The sequence below is a fragment of the Schistosoma mansoni genome, chromosome W, assembly GCF_000237925.1.
Source record: "Schistosoma mansoni strain Puerto Rico chromosome W, complete genome".
NCBI lineage: Eukaryota > Metazoa > Platyhelminthes > Trematoda > Strigeidida > Schistosomatidae > Schistosoma > Schistosoma mansoni.
The window spans coordinates 46803912-46819807 of NC_031502.1; the positions used below are offsets into that span (position 1 = coordinate 46803912).

General features: G+C 32.1%; 1 protein-coding gene across 1 annotated transcript in view; it reads right to left on the minus strand.

The window, feature by feature from the left end:
• Window positions 1-15622, minus strand: part of Smp_084090 (putative junctophilin) — a gene marked incomplete at its 3' end in the record, with an annotated part of 45178 nt that extends 29556 nt beyond the window's left edge. Inside the window, exon 1 of the mRNA XM_018789915.1 lies at window positions 14972-15622. Coding sequence (XP_018655310.1) covers window positions 14972-15365 — 394 coding nt within the window. The 5' untranslated portion in view covers window positions 15366-15622. The remainder of the gene's footprint in view (window positions 1-14971) is intronic.
• Between the last annotated feature and the right edge of the window lie 274 nt (window positions 15623-15896).

The following is a 15896-nucleotide window of genomic DNA, read 5'->3' on the forward strand; positions in this document are numbered from 1 at the left end:
GTTTTTCCAAGTTATTTTCCCTTATCCCATTGGTCATTGTTCAAAGACTTTGAATATTGCTAGGATAGATTTAAGTGAACTTAAAGAACAGTCATTTGTATATAACTTCAGAGAGTTCTGTAAAATAGAAATGATTATTTAGGGATTAATGATTTGGATCGAATTAGGAAATTCAATTATTTTATCATTGATACACTTAGTTTTTGGTATGTAAAAATAAGTCATGGGGAAAATCATACTCATAAGCTATTGAAACATTGACTACTACTTGTTATTCAAATAGTGAATACTTTTATAATTGATGTCGATGTACCCAATTTATTATAGAATAGTTTTAAACAGACATAATGTCTGAAATTCATCCTAAACAGTTGTTCAGTACTTCTTTTGTTTTTATTAGTTGTTTAACTGGATTAAATTTATGATGTAAACTACTGTAAAAAGAAATGTTGTTTAGTTTCATTATTTCCATTAGTTAATACAATTTTTTCTACCTAAATATGTGTACTTTAAGATTTTGCCAATCAGTGTTACATGTGTGTCTATACCACAGATAGGTATCTTATTTTATAGGTTTAATAAAAATTGTTCAATACATGTGGAGTGAACTTGTCAAGATTTCTTAACACAAATTGTTTTCGTTAATACTATGTTTAACATGCGTTTTAATGATTTTTCAGAGGGAAGAGAAGTGAAAAATTCCCCTAAACGATAAGTGGACTAAAACGAGGTCATTTTTAGATATTTCTATATTGTATTCTGTAATCTTATGTCCCATTTGTTTGGTAAAACTAGTGCCAATCTGTAATCAATAAAAGTAATTATTGATTTAGTTGTAATGATCCAAAAAATAGTTTTTCCACTACAATTATTCTTTCTCTGTGCAACCTGTTTATTGTATAAATGTGTACAATGTTTTTTGTTGTATTTTAGTGAAATTATCAACCGATCAATGTTGTTGTGATGATATATGGACAAAAGCAGTTGGATTATTGGTTAAACACCGTTCAATCTTGTAATGCGTTTCATAATATGACTCATTTTTTTTTATTTAACCGATTCAAAATACTTAGTGTCCAATTTCCGTCTAACTATTCGTTCTAATATTATTGAATATTCGTATAGATTCAAAGTACGGCTTTATCGTTTGTTGACAGATAGAAGGTTGATAAGGAAATCCAATTACAGGGTCTTTTAAATTAGAAATTTATTAATTGATAGTCTGAAGTAGTGAAGATAAATTAAGAAGTTTTCATCAAAGAATTCTTCCTTCTTACATATTTTGTAAAGTTAATAATATTATATAGTTGAGATCATGAGTCAATTGAAGCTAGAACACCGTGGAAAACCTGGAAGCACTGGACGGCCCTTTCGTCCTATTGTGGGACTCCTCAGCAGTGCCCATCCACGATCCCACCTCGGGAGATTCAAACCCAGGACCCACCACAATAGGAGGAAACGGCCGTCCAGTGCTTCCAGGTTTTCCGTAGTGGTCTAGCTTCAATTGACTCGTGATCTTAACTATATAAAATTACTAAAATCTCCACAAACCCCCCTTCTGAAGTTAATAATAATCATCACTAATTTTATAGAAACCAGAAATTTGTCCAAACTGGTCTCACTGTCAGTGAGGTGCATTTATAGTTCAGACTACAAAGTGAAATAGGTTTTTTATGTTTCACTGGTTTGTTTTACTTTAATATTACAAACTAAGGTGGCTAAAATTACATTAAAGATGCCAAAAAAACACTTATTTTCACGTTTTCCGATAGAATATTGAGTTATATCATGACAAGTTTTGACAAATTACGTCTAAAATTAAATGGAATCCTTTATCCTCAAAATGAATTTGAAAAAACTAACAGTCAGTTAAACAAAACAGTTATTTTGAACCGTTAAAAATTAATTGTTATTAAGCTGTACAATCGTATCTAAATGAAATTTTTCTTTTGTTAAAGTACTAGTTCCATGAAGAAATTTGAACAAGGAATAACCAAGATGATGTAGTAGAGAGATTGTAATACTGGATTACGTAATACGAATAATAACAATAGACTTTATAGGTTGGTAACAAATTATAACCTGAATGTAATAAGATGATTAAAGTGTTTTTGTTACAATAATTAAAAGGTCATTAAAGATCATAGAGGTGTAAAAAATAAATAAAGCTCACATTTCCTCAAGGAATTAGTACCTTAACAAAAAAAAATTTCATATATATATGATTGTACAGCTTGATAGTAAATTCATTGAAAAGAGATCCTGTTGTCGAGCTTCGTGTTTTTAATGTTTATATGGGAATTATCTGTCGACTGAAAAAATCAGTTGGCTATATTTTAACTAGCGTTTTGTTGAATGCGATTTTTATTCATAGAGAATTAGTACTTTTGGTTGTGTCAGAAGCTTAGTCAGTCATTAAACTATCGTATGATTATTTTTTTATGTATAGTTGAAATCATGAGTCAATTGAAGCTAGACCACCATGAGAAACCTGGAGGCACTGGACGACCGTTTCGTCCTATTGTGGGACTCCTTGGCAGTGCTCATTCACGATCCCGCCTCGCGAAATTCGAACCCAGGACCTACCAATCTCGCGCGCGAGCACTTGACCGATAGACTACTGAGCCGGCATCCAATGGTGTTAATATCTAACTTCAATCAATCCATTTCTTAATACTTTCGTGATAATAAAAATAATAGTAATGATAATAATATCATTTCCTACAAATCAGTATGGATTACAGTAACTGTTTATTGCAATTTTTATGAATGAAATAAGTAATCATCTATAAATCTGTTATTGAAATTGATTATTTGAAGTTACTAATGAAACACACTTATATTTAATTGTGGAAAACCCTATAAAATACTTATTTGTTTTAGGTGATTAATAAAATGGTCTGGCTTCTTGTCAAATCCACCATGAACTCAAAGTAACTTACCAATTTATTAAATTGAAACATAAGTGGTAACACATGGTTACATCATTAGGGTGTTCTGCTTGATATGAAATTCACTACTTATTTGATATGCATTATTTTTATGTTTCGTTAACATTATTGTATCTACTGTATTATGCATAGTCATAGACTCCTAGATACACTTCCTGAAAATAAGTGAACGATTGATTACACTACAATTATATCACTGAACATGGATATTTTCTTGTAAGATTATGCATTTTAGGGTTAAGTTGAATATGCTTAAACAACAGTAATGGGCTGATAGTTTCAGCCTTATGAAAAATGTTATTAATGACCACTTTATTATAATATTCATCTATTATTAATTGCATTAGTAGTTAGTCACTTATATCCTCATTATAGCATAAAATGTGTAGATGGAAAATTCCATTTACCATGATTGATTTGAGGACTGAAACCGATCTCCATCTATTTTGATCTGGGGCACCTGCTAGTATTTCTATCCTTCATTCAGTAAACTGGATGGCATGACATGGATTCGAATCGCCTGTGGAGTCTTGATGATGAGTGTCAGACAGCACAAAACCTAGGTCAAGGATATCCTGCCAACTACTTCCAGTCGTCTAATATCACACCGTAATACATGCGACGTTGAATTACGTGGGCTTGTGGTCATATTTAAACTTCGTTCATATAATTCAATTAGGACAAGAAGACTAGAGATTCATGACATTCGTCACCAGTCAGTCAACACTGAAGTAAGAATCTTCAATACGAACGTCAAGATAGTTCTACTGCATGGGGCTGGAACTTCGAGAACTACTACAACCATCATCAAAACAGTACAAGTATTTATAAACAGTTGTCTATACAAGATACTCAACATCCATTGACCGCACACCATCAGCAACTGCCTTCTGTGAGAGAGGACAAACCAGTTTGCAGATGTGGGGGAAATTACGAAAAGATGTTGGAAGTGGATAGGACATATATTAAGGAAATCACCAAACTGCATCTTGAAGCAAGCCCTAACTTGTAATCGTGAAGGGAAATGGAGAGGAGGAAGGCTGAAGAACACACTAGATTGGGAATTGGAAGCAGATATGAGAAGGATGAATAGCAAGTGGAAATAACTGGAAGGGATTGCCCAGGACAGGGTTGGATAGAGAATGCTGGTGGGAGGTCTATGCTCTTTCACGAGGGGTGATAGGCGTAATTAAGTAAGTAACTGTCTTTTTACCATTATCAATATTGTTGCCACCATTATCAATAATAATATTACAATTAGACACTGAATAAGATATTCCCCAATATTTTCGTGCTTGTTTTATGAAACCAACATGATCTATGAAATCTAAAAGATTAACTATTGGCATCTCCTCCTGTAATATTTATTACCTTTAAAGTGTAACATGAAAAAAGGGTTTACTTAATACATAATTTTCATTGTTGAATTATTTACTATTTTTGATAGCGCAACGATGAAATAACAAATTTAGCTCTGGAACTGATGTATATCTGGATAACTCTGAGATTGCTTGTCACTGCTGGGTCACTAGTAAAAGTTGTGAAATTCTTAAGCAGTTGTTAAATTCTCTACTCAAGTTATTCAAATATTTCCATTGATAAAATGTTATGAAATTACCTACTGAGGTATTTACTACTGTGTTTTTGTTCCACTAATGATTATTCTGATATAGTTAACAATAAGTGACATTTTATAATTTACTTCCGTGAAGCATTTTATCCATCCTAAGGTTTAAAAAAATTTCTCTATACAGTTTTTATTTAATCTAAGGAACCGATGTGTATTAATGTAAAAAAAGTGGTGGGATATTTAGACATTTCATTTTTGATTTATTGATGTAATTGACTGTTTATGGAAAAGCTGAGTACAGAGGTTCTCGGCAAAATCCATCTCATTATCGTAATGAATACACATTTTATTTATACCATTAACTAATGCTTGGGATTTATTGTTACTACACAAATTTAACAAAACTAGTAGAACTGATATATACTTCCCTAAGTGATCTGTTCTACAGTCTGTATTGGTAGCTTACATTAATTTACATCCAGTTAGTTTGTTTCTCTTTAAGTGACCATGTTAGCGGGATTATGAGTCGGATCACGTTTAGTATTGAACTAGAAGTACTTCCCAGAAATATCACTACTAGATATCTTACAAATTACCTTAATGAATATAATTTGGAGCTTTGTAGAAGATATAAATTCGCATAAAAAACTTACAGATTTCATTGTGCTGATTGTGATACTCGTATTGGACTAAATGTTGTCAAAAAAATGATTATCTAGGTATACTAACATGGTAGTATTAACTTTTTGGTGTTACTTCTCGTTTATCTCAATTGCTTTCACTGCACAAAGGTGTTATTAAGCAGAGAACGTCAGTTCAAAGCAGAAAAGCTTCTCATATATCAGTCTGACTTTTACTTACAGTCAGATGATAAAGGGTAGAGTTATTCATAAGTTTGGTCATTTCTTCTTATCTTCACCATATATATTAGGGAGCTCTTTAGAACAAGGCTCTCTGGGTATAATCTATGTAATTAGAGATATGTAAGCAATTAAACTGACATATGCACATTAGTTAGCTTATCATTAGTTATTTATCGCTGACGGAAATAAGAATTGATATCGTTGAAAGTGCATCTTGCAGCATGGCAATAAATGATGTTCCTTCACTCAGAGTGCTGAGCCAGATGATGACCTTCGTTTTATTTTAGAATAAATTATATCCTTTCTCTTGAAGTTAACCAATAACAAGTGCTTTCTTTTGTTGTTACATTTCTTTTTCTACAGTGAAAGTAGGAATTTCATATCTGACCTTATGATTGATAAATTTAACAATATTTTTATGCTGAGGTTATGTGATACCATAAAAGTGAATATATTCTCAGATATGCTTCTCATGTCTTAACACACTACTTTTTCTAAACTTATTAAAGATTTTAAGTTAGAGGCCATCAAAACATTTCATGAATGATTAATTTAATTAGTGGATAAGTGTTAGCGAAGGTATTGAAGCGTCACAATTAAGTGTATCATCTGCATAATGAGATTTAAAACTTATTGAGTATACTGTGGAGAAGTCCACTTCTCAATGATCAAAAAATGTTGATTGTTACAGAACCAACAAAAAGTGATATTGAAACGTCATCTATGGATATTTGTAGACATCTGTCTATGGAACATGTTGTTCCGAACAAAATAAACATTCATAGCATGCTTCAGTAGTAACTCCTTTGCTTTGTCTTGGAGTGTTGGTATGACTATCTTTTATTAGTTATTCATTATTATAAATGATGGTTTCTATCACTAGTATATGTCATATTATTTCCGACTTGTCCAAAGCCAACATGATTGATTTATTAGTTTCCTATCTTTGGTCAAGTTTATGAATTCAAACATAAATATACTAAACATGACTAGGTTCATATTTAGTGGTTCTAGTGGTTTTATAATCCATTTTGGTGAAGTATTGTGGACAGTTAAGCATTTTAACAATATCATTGAGTTACAAAACTCTAGCAAGCCGTAAAGTCAAGAGTTATGTATTCTTTAATGTAATAGAATTTGATGCTAGAATTTATGCTAAAATATCAACCAATGAAGTTTAAAGCCGTGTTTGTTTAATTATCGTGGGACGGAAATTCAGCCAATCATAAATTCTTGGCAGTGAATTTATGGAAAATTGGACCTAGGTATAAGATTTATAGTCTATCCAAATTTTTGGAACCACAGATACCCAGTATGATTGAATCAACTAATCTTTTTCAATATTCAATAACCGTTAAATTAATCAAACAATTTTTATACTCTTAGAAGTAATGGGGTGATTTTACTTATTTAGACTGAGACTAACAATGGGATCCCAAACGCAAATTTAGATTTATTTGGGACCCATCCACTGGATATTCCTCAATCTCATTGTTAATATTTTCTACGAGAATCTAACGCCATATTTACAGCTTCAAAAGCCGTATTGTTATCCACTATGCTATTGAGTTTAAATAATGGAATAATACTGAAAGTCAGTTTACCAAGATTGTTAGTACATTAAAGTATCTATACAAAATAATGTGTACTAATTTCTCCACAAATTTCCCCAAATATTGAGCGACGAAAAGTCTAATTAAAACTTATACAAAAAGAATGGGAAGTAAGGATACACTTTATGAATTCTCTTGATCCATGTGGGATTAAAAATGAACATTTTGAAACGAATGACGTCACGAAACTAACTATCCAGTGACTTTATTGGTAGATTTAAATTAATACTGTTTAGATTCGTATTGTTTGTTTGAATCTTCGAGTCCCGGAGTGAGCATCAACTCTGGTATGTTGGTACATCCAGCTGACGAGTCCCAAATAAGATAAAACGCGCGTCCTGGATCCCACTGCTAGCCACCGTCCATCCTTGCTTATAATATTGTGTAACAGAAAGAGAGAACAAACCGTTTTGTGAATCTATAATCTATATCAGTTCTTTTAATCAACGACTTTTTTCCGAGAGAAATAATGATTATTATTAAAATAACCCATTGTATCATTGAATAAAAATAAAGAGAACTTAGCGAAGAGAATTTTATTTTCGACGAAATCATTGACTTAAGCTGTACATTCGTATTTATAGTTGTATGGTAAATATACTTCTATAGGATAGAAAAGATTACATCACAAATTGATTCAAGACTCTTATTATCAGATGAGGTTACGCGATAATCAAGGGGTGAAAAAGGAATATAAGGATGAACACAATTTATGGGTCAGATAATTGTCCAGTTGACAGATATGAACAAAAACGAAAAAACATAAAGGTCATAGTAATAAAAAATGAATAATAATCAAGAAAACTTGCATAAGGTAGTAATAATAATAACTGATTACAGTTTAAAATTACAAAACACTAATTTAAGAAATCAGTAATAATCAAATATCACTAAAGGGAAATATGGTCAAGGAAGGATGAGAGGTTGGACGAATAAATTTTGCACACAAAGTTCGGGCTTGAGTTCGTGGATTGCCAATGCCTCGGCAGTGCATAATATATTGATTCGATTTCGCTTCGATCCAGTTCCTTTGACTCTGTAGACTACTTTAAAGGAAGATTCATTTGGAGCGATGTGTCCAGAGTTGATTAACCGCTCCTGTATCAAGCTGGTGATTGTTTTACATTCTCCTTTTAAAAGCCATGCCGGATACCGTTCTGAGATACGTCTAGAAAGTGGTTGCTTTGTGCGGCCAATATGACCTGCCCCACATGAGCAAGTAAATTTATAGATGCACATTAATGTGGCCCAAAGCGGAAGCTTATCCTTAACACATCCGTGAATGGTAGGCCATCTTGAAAAAAGGAGGTTAACTGAGTAGAAATTTGTCGTTTTTTTATATCTGTCAATTGGACAATTATCTGACCCATAAATTGTGTTCATCCTTATATTCCTTTTTCACCCCTTGATTATCGCGTAACCTCATCTGATAATAAGAGTCTTGAATCAATTTGTGATGCAACCTTTTCTATCCTATAGAAGTATATTTACCATACAACAATAAATACTAATGTACAGTTTAAGTAAATGATTTCGTTGAAAATACAATTCTCTTCGTTGAATCCTCTTTATTTTTTATGTCATGACAACTACAGTGTGTAGCGCTTGTATATTTTGATCCCTATTCGTACCAATGTTTGTGTTTAAATAATAATTAATAATATGATTCCTGTTACACACTATTTTTAGTAATTTTCCAAACTCTGTAGCGTTCTTTATATTTGTGAAATTGGTCTTGCAACGTGGGATCTGGACATATAATTTTATAGCCGTTTTTTTAAGTTTCTACAGTGATATTGGATTTGTGAGTAATTAAATCGAAGCCTTACGATTTTGGTGATTATGATTTGTTGGGAAGTTTGGTATATTCTACTTATATCGACAGTCACAAGTAGTATGTAACACCGATCTGAAGTGTAAAACCTGTCAATAGAAGGTTGGGAAGAATGAACTGTAAAAACAGGAAGGGAAACATAAACGAATTGGGAATTGGAAGAATCATGAAGTATGAGAAAGACAATTCTTGGAAGATTTGTAAATGAAGTACTTAATGTATGGTTTTCACATTTTACGAAAGAACTTTGTAATTTTGTGTTAAACAATAAATTGTTTTCCCCCATCTGAGTTCTCGTTCACTACAATCTATGCTATAACATTAAATGTTGTCCAGGAAAAAGGAACAGACTTTTGTCTAATTATTTCTCGGATTGAATTTACAATAGATGAAATGGGGGCCAAGGTGTAATTTCGCTTTTATCTCATGTAATCTCACTTTGTGATTCAATAATGGAGTTTTTTCACTACTCATAAACGGTTATTTTTAAAATTGTTACCATAAAATTGTTAGTTGCTTGTGTTTACGTCAAAAAAATTTATAAATTCATTATCTAACTCTAAGTTTTTTGAACATAGTGCCATTTTCAGCTTGAACTGAGTAGATTTGCTCATGATATCTCAAGTTTAGAGATCAATATAACTATAACTTATGTGAAATATCTGCTGAGGATATCTATTGTTATGCAAAACATTTCGATAACATGAATCTTATTATAACAATCTAACAAAATCATAGAAATCAAATACGGATAGTGGCTGGCAGTGGAATCCAGGACGCGCGTTTCCTCCTATTCGGAGCTCGTCATCTGGATATACCTGCATCTCAAAGTTGATGTTCACTGTGGGACTCGAACTCAGTAACTTTCGCTTCAAACACAATCGCGTTTTCCACTCAGCTACTGATTCCTGGTAGCCACTTGCTTGTGCAATGGAGTGAAGTTTAAATTCACTTAGTTTTGTTTTGTTTGAATCTTCCCATTGATGTTTAGGACTGCATCTTTGCTTATAATGCTTGTGAATTAAGGCTATATCGAGGCCATACACGTAGTATGCACATATGCCAATAAGAAGCTGATCAGTTGCAGTCCTAAACATCAATGGGAAGATACAAACAAAACAGTACTAAGTGAATTTAAAATCATTGAAAGTTATTAAGTGTTTTATAACAATAAAACGTCATATTCATAAAATGAGATAGTCTAACATGTCTATTAACGATTCGACTTAAATGAATAGTTCAAGAGCAAGGTTATGCAAAAAAAGTCCTTCTTATCATTAGATTCTGAAAACTGTTGTAAAACAAACTAGTTACAAAATACTGGTGAAAATCATTTTTGTTTATCGTTATATTTATAAGCTTGATACTAACAATTTATTTCATTCTTTACTAGTTTATATTGAATTCGAAAATTTGCTAAAGATTCTTATAATATTAAAAGTAAAATAGAAGTAGAAAATACTTCGTTTAAGTTACATAATTGAATAATTTTAGTAATTCTGTGTGTGTGCGCCTAAGCAGATAAGAAGCATTTATTTTGAAACTACAGTTTCCAGTACAATGTTAACTTCTTTGTATTTGAAACATTCAACCATTTAACTTTATTCTCACTTTATCAGAAGGGGGTTTTGTGGAGATTTTAGTAATTTTATATAGTTGAGATCGTGAGTCAATTGAAGCTAGACCACTACGGAAAACCTGGAAGCACTGGACGGCCGCTTCGTCTTATTATGGGGCTCCTCAGCAGTGCGCATTCGAGATCCCGCCTCGCGAGATTCGAACCCAGGACCTATCAGTCTCGCGTGCGAGACTCATGATCTCAACTATCAAAATTACTCACTAGTGACTGGCGCCATGAGGTATTTCTTGGAGTTCTAGTGAGAAGCAGTAACCAGTGGAGTTCAACCAGGTCTGTTGTGAGATAGTAACTCTCTGAAGACATTGGTGAAATGGTTGCTCAACTTTGTGGATTGGTTGAAGTTAGACATTAACACCGTAGGATGCCGGCTCAGTGGTCTAGGACGTCATCCAGTGCTTCCAGGTTTTCGATGTTAGTCTAGCTTCAATTGACTCATGATCTCAACTATATATATTCTCACTTATTTAAAACTATATAAATGAAGCAGTGGGTTATTTTATATGGGAAATTTCACGTTCAGAAAAATAAGTCACAATTGATTTCTTTGGATTGAGTCCCTTTTTTTTAAAAAAAGTGCTGAAAATAATTATCCGAATACTAGATTTCATTATATTCACACATAGAACAAATTTTTCGGCAAATGAAATTTTGTCTCCATAATTTCATTTTCAAAATCTGTTCATTTATATTTATGTAAAGTAAAACGTATCATGAATAAGTTTTGACTGTTGACTCGAATGAATACAATGAGTGGGGATTATCTAGTACAGTTTGTACTAATGGATAACAATAAGTCATTGGGAAGTATTAATAAACATATTGTGATAGACTATAAGAAAAGATAGATAGTGGCTAGCAGTGGAATCCAGGACACGCGTTTCTTCCTATTTGGGACTCGTCAGCTGGCCACACCTGCATCCTAGAAATGATGTTCATCACGGGATTCGAAAGTAGTGCCTTTCGCTTCAAACGCCATCACGTTATCCACTTAGCTACTGAGCCCTGATAGCCATTTGCTTGTGATAGACTTATACAACATTTCCAAACATATAAGCATCTGTATCTAATTTCTTTGTCCAGAGATAACTTCAGTCACTTTATATCATGAATCATAGTGTTGTGATATTTTATTGACAGATTACTTCTAATTATTAATGAATAAGTACGATTAATGACATGGCTTCACTTAAAAATGAATTCAACTCCTGTTAAAATTGGTTCTTCAAATTTTATGAAAAGTTAAATTATAGAAAATCAACTTATTATTTATTAAAATCTACATCTGGATAATTTGAAACATGTGGGGTTACTATTTTTCTTTATAAAATGGGTATATCAATAGAATCTTTTGTTTTCCCATTCTCACTTAAGAAATTTCAAATAAAATTCTCCACTATCCATCTTTGCTCATAAAGCTTATGATTTAAGGCAATATCGTGGCTGTCCGCACTGTATGCCCATATACTAACAAGCGACTGATCAATTGCAATCCTAAACGACAATGGGAAGATACAAGCAAACGCTACCAAGTGAATAATAGTTCTTACTTCAAAAATTTCTTATTTGTTTGTCCTTCCATTTAGATATGTTGAATAGTCTTGTACAAAAATTGTTATTAACTACGTTTTTTCATGTAAACGAAAATACTATATAAATCACAATGTAAACAAAATCCTCATTTAGTAAGTTTAATAACCAAGGTTATCCTTTGTGTTTTTATTGTTCAATGGGTATGTTGTTTCCAGCATTTCCAGTTATTGTTTTTGTTCATTTGATGAGTCACTGTTGAATATTGGAATGTTATTTTCACCAAAGATTTCACTTCATATATCAAAATTCATTCAAAGTTATCTAGTATGGGTATCTCAGTGTAGCGCATCCATAATCACCGAATAAAAAACACAAATATAGTAAAATTTAGTGTTTGAAATGAAAACACTAATGAAGATTGTACTCAAGTATTCAGTATTAATGTACTGAGTGAAGAGGAAGGTGATCATAAATTCTGAATCCAGCACAATTAATAAGTATTTAAAACGTTGAAGATAACCTTAGGTAATCTAATATACAAACTTAAAAGAAAAATAATTTACAGTTTACTTAATATAAAATGGCTAATGTATTCATTTTGTTGGCATTTATTAAGCTTTAAATTACAAAAATACGCAATCAATAAGTCATCAGTTTTGACTGTTCCGAGAAGACTGAATTTATTTTAAGACTACACTTTACCTGTGCATAAATTTGTTTAATAGGTATTTCAGATTAATGAGTCTTATTTTAGAACTTAACAACACGTACAAATTTAGTCATTTTTTAGACAAGTAACACAGAAATCATTTTTTATTCAGGTGATGATCCACGAAGAAATATTGATGTTAAGGTAGAAGTCTAATTGTAGTGAGTAAATGAAGGCATTTCGAAACAAGTCTAGGTAACGTTTCATGCAGTAAATTTATACGTCACAATTCATCACCAGGAAAGGAATTACTAAATTGTGATCAGCGTTTGTCTTGATTAGGTTTGAACAAGAAAATTATCACTCCATGAAAACTTATTTGCCTTTTAAATTCTTTTGAAAACTTCGACTTCTAAGTCTACTTTTTAAATTACATATTGGTTATGTATGTAGAAAAATATTAATTGTTCCTATTAAAGAAACTGTCACTTGGTTAGCAAGGTATATAATTATTTACATAATTTGGTGTCATTCATTACTTCAAGGTATCACATAGAGATATAGTTTATATATATGAACCATTATTTAATTTTGCTATACTATGAATGGTATTATTTAGTTACACTGATTGTTTGATAATATTAATTTCTTAAACCCTACCGTTGATCCTGACATGTCATTTACTAGTACAAGATGAGAGTTCGAATAAAACACCCAAGACCGTGCACTATTCCGTCAGTTTTTTAAAATTAATAATTCTAATATTAAATGTTATGTACTTTGATATTTACCAAGTTACTAATTACCATTCCTTTAAAATTTTATCCTAGATATCTGTATTATTACCTAGTTTAAAACAGTACATAAAACTTGTAATCTTCGAGGTATCAGTAAAACCCTCTGTTCTCAAAGATTTTTGCGTTTTATAAATATAATTGATGATTCTATGCAGATTATATTGCATTACAAATGCTGAAGTTTTATTCCAAGTTTTGGATTAATTTTGATTTGGTTATTTATTCTCTGAAGAAGTGGCTTACATTTAGTCACGAAACGTCAGAAAATCTGATTTTTCTACTCATTGGGATATTTCAAATATTGTTTATTTATTACTAACAATATTTGCTTTATATAACAAGTAAAGGGATGTATAGATAGATAAAAAATGGTATATATTGTCAATATGTAACAAATGAGTGACATCTACTGATGTAGTTTTTTCCCAACCTTATATCTGGTAGAGATTGTTAATTAGAAATATTTCATCGCACATGATTTGGTTTAGTCAGTAAATCACTCAATCTCTTACTAACCACTTCATTGTAGAGATAAAGATAAGTTTATTCTTTAACTCATTCGTAGTCGGTTAACAAATGTAAAATTATCAGTATAGGGATTCGTGGAGATTGTACTATTTTCACAGTTGAATTCACGAGTTGATCTAAGATAGATCACCATTGAAAACCTGGAAGCACTGAATGGCCGTTTCGTACTGGTATGAGACTCCACAGCAGTGTACAATTTCGATCCCCCATGCGGGACTCGAACCCAGAAGCTTTGGTCTCGCTAGCGAGCGCTTAACGTCTAGACCACTGAGTCGGTATCTAACGCCTGCACAGTGATTCCAGGTTTTCAATGGTGTTCTAGCTTAAATCAACTCGTGAATTCAATGGTGAAAAGGTGAAATTATTTTTGTCAAATTATTTGTGATGATAAAGATTATTTATACAAATGGTACTTCACAAACTAATTGAACAGTAAGTAATTAAAAATCGTTACATTGTCAAGATCACGATAGGGATAACGTGAAAATTAACTGATGAATCGACTTGTTTCTAAATAATGGTGTTTATTTTCAATGAGTCTTACAGAAATCCATTCATCAGCCCATCAGGTCAATTACCTTTATCTTATTAAACTTAAAAATAGTGAGGATATTTATTGAGGGGTTACTGGAAGCTTTGTTTTTCTCTTCAACTTAAATAGGTACGGAATCGACTAAAATGTCCAAAATAAGTGCTGAAATCCTTTTATTAAGTTGATGGGGTATCAGTAAATTGTGTTAAATTAGATTGCTTTATTAACCAGCATATAGTTATTTTTCATTTTACAAAGCAACCTCTAAAAACATTTGGATTGTTCTTTATGAAGTCATAGCAGAACTTAATCAGTTATAATTTCTTGATAATGACAGAGAAAAATATATATGGCTACTAGGAGATTAAATATTGTTAAAATGATACAACAGAAGTTATAAATTTGCTTAGGACAGGTACATTTTAATGTTTCAGTTTCAAACTATTTTAGAACTAACATACTTACTTCCATCTGAATTAGTTTCTACACCAAAACCATCAAACTGATTCAAATGCCAGCTTCCTTCATATTTCGCGCAACTGGTTAAAGATTCCTTGATGCCATAACGACCACAAAACCCAGTTGTAAATGATCCTCTGTAAACCCAACGTCCTTTGATTTGAACACCTTCACCGTGACGTTTCCCTTTTAGCCAAGTACCACTATAAATATTTCCACTTGGCCATATATATACACCTCTTGATTCAAATCCCATATTCCATTCTCCTGAATATTCACCCTGATTTTCTGGCCCAGTAGCTATACCCAACCCATGTGCCCTTCCTTCACACCACTCACCAACATAACTTCCACCATCGTCAAAATCAAATCGACCACCTTCCATTTCTGATGTCGCCATTGTACTATATGCAATGATATAATTTGTATAGTGCTTTTGATCAAAATATGTGCAATTTTGTGAAATCGAAAGAAATGCAGAATACAGGAGGCATTTTTAAACGAAATAATCATCTACACATCTCTTGTTTAATAAATCAAAAGACGATGTGCTTATTTCTTAGTTGATAAGCCCCTTTTTGTTCAATCATTTGTTTGTTTTGAGAAAACGTTTCCTTATGCCTTGTTATTCATGTATATTAAGTACACATGTATCTTCATTAATATTTGATAAATTAGTAAGTAAACAAAGATTTTACAAAAAGGATTAATACAATTTTCGCTTATCAGATCAGTTATGCTACAACATGCGTCACATCAAACCTTTCACCTACGCAACTGGTCAATAATTGTTGGCACACTTTTTCATGTTCACATAACAACGGACGAACATACGAGAAGTTGCAGTCGTTTATTAATTCATCTTTAGGAAAACACCCACATGAGGCATCCAGTGGTACTGATTGGTAAAATCTATAGGGCATACTGATCA